The 11,329-nt window shown below is 34.9% G+C and overlaps 1 protein-coding gene across 1 annotated transcript; it reads left to right on the top strand.

The window, feature by feature from the left end:
* LOC136226834 (uncharacterized) lies at positions 1-6,849 on the top strand. Its single transcript, XM_066015494.1, has 15 exons — positions 1-295; positions 386-465; positions 578-672; positions 947-1,107; positions 1,699-1,850; positions 2,490-2,608; positions 2,919-3,082; positions 3,225-3,299; positions 3,826-3,897; positions 4,062-4,199; positions 4,847-5,002; positions 5,866-5,918; positions 6,014-6,192; positions 6,330-6,422; positions 6,555-6,849. Exons 1-14 carry the CDS (start codon positions 250-252, stop codon positions 6,388-6,390), a joined length of 1,551 nt encoding a protein of 516 aa, XP_065871566.1. The 5' UTR covers positions 1-249; the 3' UTR covers positions 6,391-6,422; positions 6,555-6,849.
* Positions 6,850-11,329: the final 4,480 nt, after the last annotated feature.

Genomic DNA, 11,329 nt, shown 5'->3' with positions numbered 1-11,329 from the left:
CCCTAAAATTACCCGCTAATTGCCGTTCCCCTACATTACACACAGACTGTTGTAATGGCCAAACAGAACGCAAGTCTCAAGCAGGTCCTTTGATCGTAAAAGAGCAGGAATTATTGTATTATTGATGGCTTTTTCCTTGTAAAAGCTAAATGACTGATTTCATGGCTCACTTTCCTTCAGCTTCTGTACTCCATTTTGGAAATTGATTGATGATATCGAATTTCTTTTAAATCAGTAGTTTAGCTTCTAATGGCCGCCGATGCCGATTTCTCTCGAACTTTCAAGTACTTATTGGGTGAGTAATTTTTTTTAAATTGCTTTGTTTTCTCTTCGTTTTTCATATACTGTGGATTACAAGGTATTGGATGATGTTGGAAAAATACAGCTACGCAGTTCTTATCAAGAGGAATACCGTTTATTTTCAATTCGTGGATCGTCAGGCACCTTAAAGAAGAAGACTATGCGGTATAGTTTCTATGAATTGTTAACTGCTTCTTTTTTTAAAAATGAATTAATTTATGCTTTTGATCTAAGCTGATTATCTATTTTTTCATTGCTTTCCCTCCTGTAAACTCAGCTTTATGCAGTTCAATTTCATCTTTTTGTCACCTGTGTCTTGTTCCTTAGTCGGGAGGGATTTCGGCGGGCTTGCATGAGAGCTGAAATCAAGTGGTATTTCCCCTCTTTCCTTTCTTAGACAAGTTATGCTATAGCTTGCCTTATAAGTTTGAGTTTAAATATGTATCGTTATGTAGCTACAGTACTTTGCTTATGGTGGCTAGAGTTGTTATTTTTGTACATTCTTTTAGCCTCAAAGTTTCCTAACTTCTTCCTTATGAATTGAACTGAATTGCTACAAGTTATAAAAAAAATTCTGTTTGTAGGAGGAAATTCACAAGTATTAATATGATGATTGATAAGATATGATGGTTGTCTTCTGCTGCAGTGATGGTGCTTCAACAGAAGAATATGCAGAAAAGATATTAAGAGTAGCTTGGTTGACTGTTCCTCTTGGGATAGTTATCACAGGTGCTGCATGCATTTTTGTCTTTTGGTGGCAAGGGCTAAATCATACTGATCCTTATGCACAAGCTATATTGATTAATGGTAAGATTATTACGATTCCTTTTATCTTCTGAATTAAAATATTGCATAGGCTTTTTCTATCTTCAGAGTTTTACCCTTCGTAGAAAATTGTAAGTAGAACTGAAACAAACAGTAAATTCATGCATATGACCTCTAGGCAGTACATTTGAGCTCATCATTTCCATTTCTGTACCTTTTGGATCAGAATTGTCTCATTTATGTTAAGAATTTTGTGACTACCTTAAAAGCTGCATGATAACAGCTTGTGTATGGAAACAGGATAGTATTGTGGGTATAATTTAGTGGAGGAGAAGACTAATTTACCAAATGCTAATTCTTATAAACTGAAGCAATATTTATGATCATAATAGTTCTTTAGTTTTTGTTCATTTCATAATATTTCATCACAGGTCTATGATCTTTACATTATAATGTGTCATCAGTCTTCTTGTTTTTCTCTCTTTTCTCAAATGACTTCCATCCCTGATTCACAATTCTTACTTGCCTTTATTCAAATTACTAGGCCCGCTTCTACACTTTTAAGTGGAACATTTGTTCTTCATACTTCTTTGGAAACTAACTGAAACATGATCTCTTCATATCATTTTGCAGGGTGTGCTTGTATACTGGAGCTGTTAGCTGAACCATTGTATATTCTTTCTCAGAATTTACTTCTGCTTAAACTGCGGTTGGTGGTTGAAACAGTTGCTACATTTTCGCGTTGTCTGACTTTGTATGTCCTTATTGTTGGACAACCCAGCATGGTATAAAATTAAATGGTCGATCTTGGTTGTTGTACATCGAATCTAACGAGTACCATTTTCTAGTGGGTCACTGTGACTGTTTAAAAGTTTAGCTTGATTATTTTATTTGTTCTTCAGCTGATACAAATTAGTCCTCTAATGTCGATAAATACTTCCGTTTCAAAGTTTTTGCAGAGTACAGGATTAATATCATTTTCATACCTGTTGATTATTCATGAATCATGTAAATATGCTTGCACTAGATGATATATGAAATGTTAGAGGAGAGACTATCATCCAATCCCATGGAAATCTTTTTCTATTATGCAGTGGACTTGCTGTCTCATTTTAGTCAGGGAATTGCTTTTGATTCATGTCACACATGCAGTTTACTTTGTATCAAGAAATTCTTTTGGTGTATTACATGCTTGGAAAGCATAACTTGCTCTTCATAGGTTTGTCTGATGTTATACAGAAACATTAATACTTAATACCTCTAACGTGTCTTAAGACACTTGGTGTCTATTCATCAAAGTGATCTTCTCAATTGTAGCTTGTAAATATGGCATGGCTCTAATTTTCTTCTGATATAAGTCGGTCTACTATATGGTTTTGCTTTATGAATTCATTTAATTTAAAAGATTGCCCTAAATCTTGCAGGGGAAAGGGATTATCTTTTCATTGTCACAGACTGCATATGGGGCTTGCTTGTTTGTAGGATATTGGAGTTATTTTCTGCTTTTCCGTGCATATCGGTGTTCTGATCTGCTTCCTTTCAGGTTTGAATTCTTCTCTTAAACAAACTTTTCTTCAGCATGTTTTTTTTTTTGTAACTTGCTCCTTCCTCCAAGGAAAAGGAGAAAAGGATAGAAATATTGTTGAAATTGATAACATGATGTTCATATAGATGACTAGCAAAAAACAACTGTTTGAGTCCTGATCTGATCCATAAAGATTTATATAAGAGCAGTGCCTTGTGAGAAGAGCTCAATTTGTTTGATTTGCTACCCCTATTCTTTCTAAACTGCTGGCGGTGTTTATTTATTATTTCCATATTACTGATTTTAGTTAATCCATAATTTTTTACAGGCTAGGAACTATGATGGAGCATGATAAGCAACTCTCAAACATGTGTATGCTATTTACTTTTCAGTCCTTTCGAAAGCTAATTCTTCAGGAAGGGGAAAAGATTGTCCTTGTGTGGTTGGATACCCCATATAACCAAGCTGTGTATGGAGTTGTTGACAAACTAGGTGTGTGGCTTGCATAGACACCCGATTTCTTACAGGAAGATTACAGATACAATTTTTGGGTCATAATCAAACAAACATTTTGATATCTTATTGATACAATTTTGATATTTTTTATATTTCTAAAATAAATTATTTATTCCAGGAAGCTTAGTGGTGAGATTGGTGTTTTTGCCATTTGAGGAAAGTTCGTATGCTACATTTGCTAAGTGTGCATCAGGTGCGCTCTCCTTTTTTATTCAATACGATGGTTCAAAGATAATCTGGATTATGCAAGTTTTTGCTTACGCTGTTTTTGCATTTTTCAGTGGGGTCTTTTTTAAACTTTTCTTTTGGATTTAAGTATGTTCAGTTAGTTATCCACTGTTCTGTTGCCCATGAGACAAAAGTTCAAACTGGCTTTTGTGAAGTTAATCCGGAGGATAGGCAGGTTGATTCAAGGAACATGATTATCATACTTATCTGTTGCATGACTTTTTGCACTGTTTCTGGTGTTTAATCCTGAAACAAGATCTCCTAGAATAGGTCTGAGGCCTTAATTATCTCCTAACATCCTTGGGTAGTTCATAACTTGCTTGATACTGTTCAACTAATTTCTTCTAAGTGCGATTGATTTCTTCATTATTCTGAAGTCTTAAAATTCCCAGATTGTTTCATACATATTTCCTTTTGGAATGAAAGGCTTAAGAATTTTCAAACATGCAGTTGTCCAGATCAATAGCACCTGAACTTTCTTTTCTTGATAGGACAAGATCCACAGAAACACAGGAAATTGGGAGGCTACCTTAGAGAGGCACTGAAGCTGGTTTTATTAATTGGTAAATAGGTTTGCTATAATGTTTTCATTTTATTGGATTCAAGTTTCAAATTTTTGTCTGTATTCTGCAAAACCATTGTAACATCCCTGGCCATATGACTTGATAACCATAAAGTATAAATGGTTAGTTCCATCTGCTCAAGGATCCTCTCTTCATATGTGCAGGTCTTGTATTCATGGCATTTGGCCCGAGTTACTCTTACTCCCTTATCAGATTATTATATAGTAGTAAATGGAGTGATGGAGAAGCTTCAACAGCCCTTCGCTATTATTGCCTTTATATCATTGCTTTGGCTATGAACGGTGAGCAACTTCTTGTAATTTTAGCTTTCAAATTTGTTAATTGCTTAACAAGTATTATGTATTACAATGAATTTCATAACATTCTTTTGCCATTGGTTCTCACCTTGTTTGTCGTTTCCTCTATCCATGTATCAAATACAACTATTGTGTATTTTCATAGGCTTTTAGCTAATGTATAATAAGCTTTGTGAGCATAGTTAGTATTGTCATGTGAAGATTACGATTTCTGGATATCTATAGTTAACTAGTCCACACATCAAATGTTACAGGAGTCCTTTTTTGTATTCACATTGTTCTTGTGCAGTTATTTTAAATTCTCCCTTCTTCATCTGTTGCAGTTTAAAATTTCACTGTTGCACTAATACAGAATATATTTTTAGAGGGTAGAGGATATTATAATGTAAATTTTTCATCGACTTCTAAACTTGACAAAATTAAGAATTTGACATTGCAGTGAGCAATACCTTTCTAATTATCCTGTTTATGGATGTGTTTTGGCTTTGGACTGGTAGAAGTTCATCTCGTGAATTTTATGGACCCTTAAAGTTGTCCAATGCATATTACTTTCTCATTGACACTATTCATATTTGTCCTAGTATTATTGAGATAATATCACAGTGATTTTGGAATTCATGCTGTTGCATCAGGGACTTCTGAAGCATTTCTACATGCTGTTGCAACAGAGAACCAACTCAAACGCTCAAATGACTCATTACTTGTTTTCTCATTGATATATCTTGTACTGAATGTGCTACTGATACGGTCAGCTGGTGCCATTGGCTTGATCATAGCAAACTCACTAAGTATCCTTTACTATTATTATTTTTTTTTTATCACGGGTCATTATTGCAGCAAGAGCTCAAATCCATTACATACATGATATAAACTTATGCACATAAACTGGAATGCCAGCTGACTTTGGTGAGTTCAAACAATACAAAATAAAATACGTAGCTACGGAATTCGTCTAGTCACATGAAGCTGTTCTCTTATCTGCCCTTCTCGCTCAATTTCTTTACCGTTCTTATTTTTCTACTCCTGGGCTTCCAGAGTAAGGATTTCATGAAGGCTGGCAGTTTTGGTTTACAAGATGAAATTTTCCTCCAACATATTTATTAAGATGACTGTTTAGTTCTATGGTTAAAAATTGCAGGCTAGGTTGAAGCTCTGATAGTACCATTGTCATATAACACATGGATAGGGATATCTGCACAATACATGTTTTTAGGAATTAATCATCTAATTCATAGTTATGTTCCAAAAAGGAAAAAGATAAAAGGGGCCACATTTATGGGTACCATCGGTAAAAGAAATCCATCAGTCTTGCTGCATCCCATATTGAGACGTGCATTGTTTCTACAACTTGATCGTTCTGTTGTCTTGCTGGTTGGATTGTGCCGATTAAATCCGCGTACTCTTGTACTTGAGTAGCATGTGTCCAAGAAAAATAGCTCCAGTTGATAGTGATATTAGAGATTGCAAGTTAGTAACTTGCCAGTTTTTGCTTATGGGAAAATGAATTTTACTAGAAAAGTTTTATAATTCATTTAAATGAATAAGGGATGAAGTTTTTCATTGTTGTTTATCTGTGTGTACATATAAAATACGGTTTCAATATGCTTCTTACTACTTGGATCTACTATCTGTTTTTCTTGACTTGGTGAAGATATGATTTTGAGGATTTTATACTCTTCATTATTCATCAAACATTATTTCCAGGTATGACTTTAATGGTGTAACTCTTGCACATTTTGATTATTCATATTTACCTTGCACTAAAAGTTTTCTATCTCTCTCTCTCTTTCTCTCCACAGGACTCATCCGCATTTTCTTTTCGTAGCTGCTTGCCTTCAGGTTGGCCAGTTCTGTTATTTGCAGGTGTAATCACCCGCATTTCTGAGAAAGTGTTTCTGGACCGTGAAAATTTCTGGCCTTCATTTTTAGTTCACTTCTCCATTGGGTTTGGTTGCTTTTGCATCTCTTCTGCTTTCATGTGAGTATCGTCTTGAATTACATGACTTTTAGATGCAAATACTAATTGCTTATTTTGAATTTTCTTTCACGTTTTTATAAATTTTGCTGTTGCTATTGAACTTTATCAGTAATTGACTTGACTAATTGCTTAAATAGTTATCGCCGTGAAAGGGTTTTTATCAACAAAATTATCCGTTTCAACAATCACATGGACTAAAGAATGGCCAGCTGCTCAAAATGCTGCTAAAGGTGAGAGTGAGACTATGTTTCTTTGGTATCAATCCAATTATTGGCTAAATCTTATCTTTTCGATATATCTTATTTCTCATGTATCCTTGTTATTTGGAAATTTGATAAACTAAATTGGCATCTTGAATGCAGTACAAAATTTGATGAGGGAGAGAAGACCCATTTATTCCTGGAAGGGTTACACAACGATTGATGGATACTATAGAAATTCAATTCGCTAGAAGTGATAGTTTAGTGTCAAGGTACTTCACATTATAATTAGTTTATACAACCAGACGCCCTTAGAAGCAAATTTTCCACCTCTCAAAGCACACATACAATGTTAACAGCCTAATGATTTGAACTAGAAATTCATGTATCCTTGTTATCTGTGAGAACCAAACTGCAATTTTTATCATTAGTGAATAATTGTTGTAATTCTGATTCATTAGGTAAACGTTGTTGTCGTGTGACCAAGAGGTCACGGGTTCGAATCTTAGGAGCGGCCTCTTGCCAAATAAATTGGCAGGGGAAGGCTTGCCCCCGGTACACCCTTGTGGTGGGACCCCTCCCCGGACCCTCGCTCAGCGGGGACGCGTAGTGCGACCGGGCCACCCTTTTTTAGTGAATAATTGTTGTAATTCTGATTCCTTTGTATTTTTTTTCTCATTTTCATCTAGTTGCACTGCTAATACAATCATTCCAGTGTGAAATTTCCGGAACATGGATATAATGTGTGAAGTACCAGACATTACTAGTTCCTCATGCAAGGTCAGGTTGCTCCTGCTATTCTCAAAATTATTTTTTCATACATCAGATTGAAATGAAAGCTGAAACGCAACAGGGAAATTCAAAAACTATACTAAGATTTAAAATTGGGATAAGGTCCAAATTTGTCCCTAATGTTTTTTGGGGAAGTGCATATATACTCTTAACTAAGAAATGGTAAAATTTTGTCATCAACGTTTCCAATGTAGATCAATTTTGGGTCCAGGCAGTGGCGGAGTCCGATTTTGACTGCTTTGAGTGTAAAAGATAAACCCAACGCATGTGGGTTGGAGCTTAAAATTTTTGAGCCCCTACTTAGGCCAAAACGACGTAGTTTTGGCTTGGATTGGGACAAAAAACAAAAGATACACAACCCTTCATTTGTAGGGGTCCAATTAGCACCCCACAAATGAAGATGGAGGGGTGGAATCACACCTTAACCAACTCTATAAGGGTGGTTTCCCATGTCCGAAGGTGTGCCGACACCCGTGGCCCTGTCTTTGGGTCCAGGTAAGAGTCATTTGATGAGTTCCGTTATTTGGTTCCGAAATTGCTCCATGTACTGTCATTTGAGCCCAAAATTACTCCAAGTTGGAAACCTTAAGGACAATTTTACCATTTCCTACGTTAAGGATATATCAGCCCTTTTTCAAAAACATTAGGGGAAATTTTGAATCTTATCCCCTTAAAATTTGCAAGCATTTTATTACAAGCATGTGGAGATCTAGTATATTCTGTTTTGAATCCGTTTCCATTTTTGAGAGAAACGAAAAGTATTATCTGGGACCAAAGTTGGAGCTCTGGACCACCTGGCATAGTTTGTCCGGAATTTTCTTGATCTTTAATCATTGACAGCAAATTTCTTAATCCTTCTTTCAATGTTGCCCGTTGTTAGGTTGTTTAGCTGAACATGGTCAGTTGAGGTCTAAAGTCAGCCTTGTGTTACAATATTTTTATCTACCAGTTTGCTAGGAACTAAGCAATGAGTTTGATGGAAATGGCACTTCTGGACTTCAATAAATGTATTTGCATTAGGTAACTTAATCAACATAATCTCACAGAACAGTAAAATGCATTGCATCAAGTAACTTAATCAGCATAATCTAGTGCGTTCGTACTTTCTACTTTAGCATGTTCTAGCTAGGAATGTCAAATAGGTCATGTTAAACGGACTGTCTTTGTAAATCGTGTGTGTTTGCGTTAGTTCTAGCATTGATCTATTAGGTTCATTTTGTAATTCAACTATCATTATATTCCGCTACAAAGTTTACCTTGACATTCTCTATGTCCTAGTAGCATCTTCCGTTGTATAAACTTTATGCAAATAAAGTTTTTCAGGTAGAAAAGGTAGTAAACGTTTAAACAGCCATAATAGCCATTATAATGGGTTTTTAATGAAAGGCCCCATAGTTACATGGAAAAGTAATTTTGTTGATTATAATGTTTGTTATGGAAAAGTAATTTTGTTGATTATAATGTTTGTTAGGCAACATGTTATGTTTTCCATGGACTTTAATGACCAAATGAATTTGGTCATTCACCGTTAGATTTAGGCTTATTAGAATCCTATTGTGAAGATTCAAAACATCATAAAGCGTAGATTTAACGGTGAATGACCAAATTCATTTGGTCATTAAGATCCACGTGAATAAAACTGGTTAGGCAAAATGCATCCTGAGACCCCCCGGTCTTCAATTTTTGGTGCATTAAGCCCTAGATCTTTTATTTGGACACATTAAGCTATTGGTCTTTTATTTTCTGTCATATTATGCCTCACGGTGACCATAAAAGTTAGTTTTGGATATAAAACTCGATTAACATAGTGTTATTCATTTCACATGCGTTAGAAATTTTTATTTTTAACCGTTCGAAACAGTTTTTAATATGTGTAATGTGGCTATAAAAAAACTCTAAAAACCTTATTCGAGCTGCAAAAAATATAATTTCAAACACAATTGAAATTAATAACACCTTTTTAATTGTACTAGGTATTCACAACTAACCAATTTGACAAGTAAGTGCTTAATGCGATAAAAAAAACAAAAAACTAGAGGCTCAATGTGTCCAAATAAAAGATAAAGTTCAATGCACAAAAAATGAAAGATAAGGGGCTAGGATGCTTTTTACCATGTTTGTTATTATGAATTGGACCAATTTAAACTGAAGGCTAGTAGAATGTTGAGGGCTATAAGAAGAAATAGGGAGGTAGGTAAGAATTGAGGTCTAAAAAGCAGAAATATAGTGATGAGAAACAGTAACTAAGTAAGGACCACAAAGAGCAAAGTGATGATTCATAGGACTCCCACGGGTATGTGAGTTGTCCTGCAATGTCACTCTATGAGCAGCACTCAGTAATTATAAGGTTGAGTTGAGAGAGAAAAAAGTAGTAGTAATAGTAGGATAAAAGGGGTGGAAAAATAGAAACATATGATTAAGATGTAGACTAGGTGTTTTTACAGATTTAGACAAGTATTCAACAAACTCACCAACTTAAAAAGTGGCTTCCATCTTCTAAAACAAAATGATGGAATTTTGAGTTTTGCTTAAGAGGTTGGATTCCTAGTGGAAAGTGGATTGTGTTTTTGGGAAGTTGGATTCTTAGTGGAATTGCATCATATTCAATATCCTCTCCTTAATACAACTTGGTAGCAAATGTATCTCTTTTTTAACAAGAATGGACTTTTTCCTTTGAGCAAAAGGATATGTCAAATCCCTAAAGTATAATCTCTTCCATTTAGCATAAGAAATCTTAATTTAAAATCTCCTCAAGGATAAATAAATATATCCTACAGCTCAGGACCTTGTCCTCCCAATTATCTTTCTACAACTATGAGCATCTTTTGGAAAGTACAGGTGATTATTAGATGAGTCATGAGGCTGTAGATATATTTTTGTAAACACAGAATTTTTGCAGAAACCTGTTTTGTTTCAGGAATCCTGAGTAAAAGATGAGGAACCTGGCATGGTTCGTTACTGATCTTCTGTTACCAAATGTCACGGGGCTATGGCGCTTACTTGTCTCTCCGGAAGTAAGCCAGTTATAAGTTATACATAGCTATATATATCTACAATAATCACACACACGGGATTTGCTACATGCTTTAAATCAGGGATATAAAGTTCAAACGCATATAGTAGCAAGCAACACGGAAAAAACTAGGAGTGGATAATACTCGGATAATCTTAGTAATATATCAAAGACAACGATACATATGTGGTACTTCATCCGGTAGCTGTAAGGAGGCAACTACTAGGAATGAGAGGAACTTAGATACAAACTAACGACAAGTCCCGATGGTGACGAGTCAGACCTCCTTAGTAGTCCTTACACCAACTTGATACTTGTGAGGAACAGCCGTTAGAATGTCTTATTCAACACTTACACCTGTGCATAGTATGATTACGAGAATTGTCCCTCTCTTAATATTTACTTTTAATCTACTGTTACAGTAAATAAGACTAACCATGCCTGATTCTGAATCTGATCCCTGAACAAGAAACAATGTCTTTATATGTGAAGTTGGCTTCAAGTTTCAACATAGTTCCCAGCCATTTGGAGTAATTTTTTTGCTTTAGAAAAGAGTGATTAGTTCAAATATGGTTATTAGGGCAAGTTCCCAAAAACCCACCTCTCATGAACCCTTTTTTGAGCTCACCTCTGGTTTCACAAATTAATGTGACTTTACTTTGGAAGGTTTGAATCATTTGGTTGTCTATTCTCACATTATCACATACTCTCATACAAAAAACATTACTTCATGTTAAAGCATCTTTTTTATTTCTCCAAATGATGGAAATTGACATGTAATGATGACATGGGGACCCTTTTTGAAATTATCATCTTGTATTATCTTTGTTAATTTCTGTCTTAACCCATTAATGATCCACCAATTAAAGTTTCTCAATTGTCAATTGTGTGATTATTGTTATCGTTCCGTGATTGATTATTTTCTCTTAATTTTTTTTAATCCTTTTTTCCCACCTTTCTAATTCATCAAAAAGCTCCATTAATTTTCAAGTTTTCATCATAAATCACACTACTTTATCCAATTCTACTTTTGTCCTTGTTGATAGTATATTCTGCATTTCCATCAATTGTTACTTGAATTTTTGTTCTTGTATTACAGTCCTGAATTAAGATATTAACTTGTACTCTTCGA

The sequence above is a fragment of the Euphorbia lathyris genome, chromosome 1, assembly GCF_963576675.1.
Source record: "Euphorbia lathyris chromosome 1, ddEupLath1.1, whole genome shotgun sequence".
In the NCBI taxonomy this organism is placed as follows: Eukaryota; Viridiplantae; Streptophyta; class Magnoliopsida; order Malpighiales; family Euphorbiaceae; genus Euphorbia; species Euphorbia lathyris.
The sequence above is the reverse complement of the archived record's forward strand: the minus strand, read 5'-3'. Positions and strand labels throughout refer to the sequence as shown.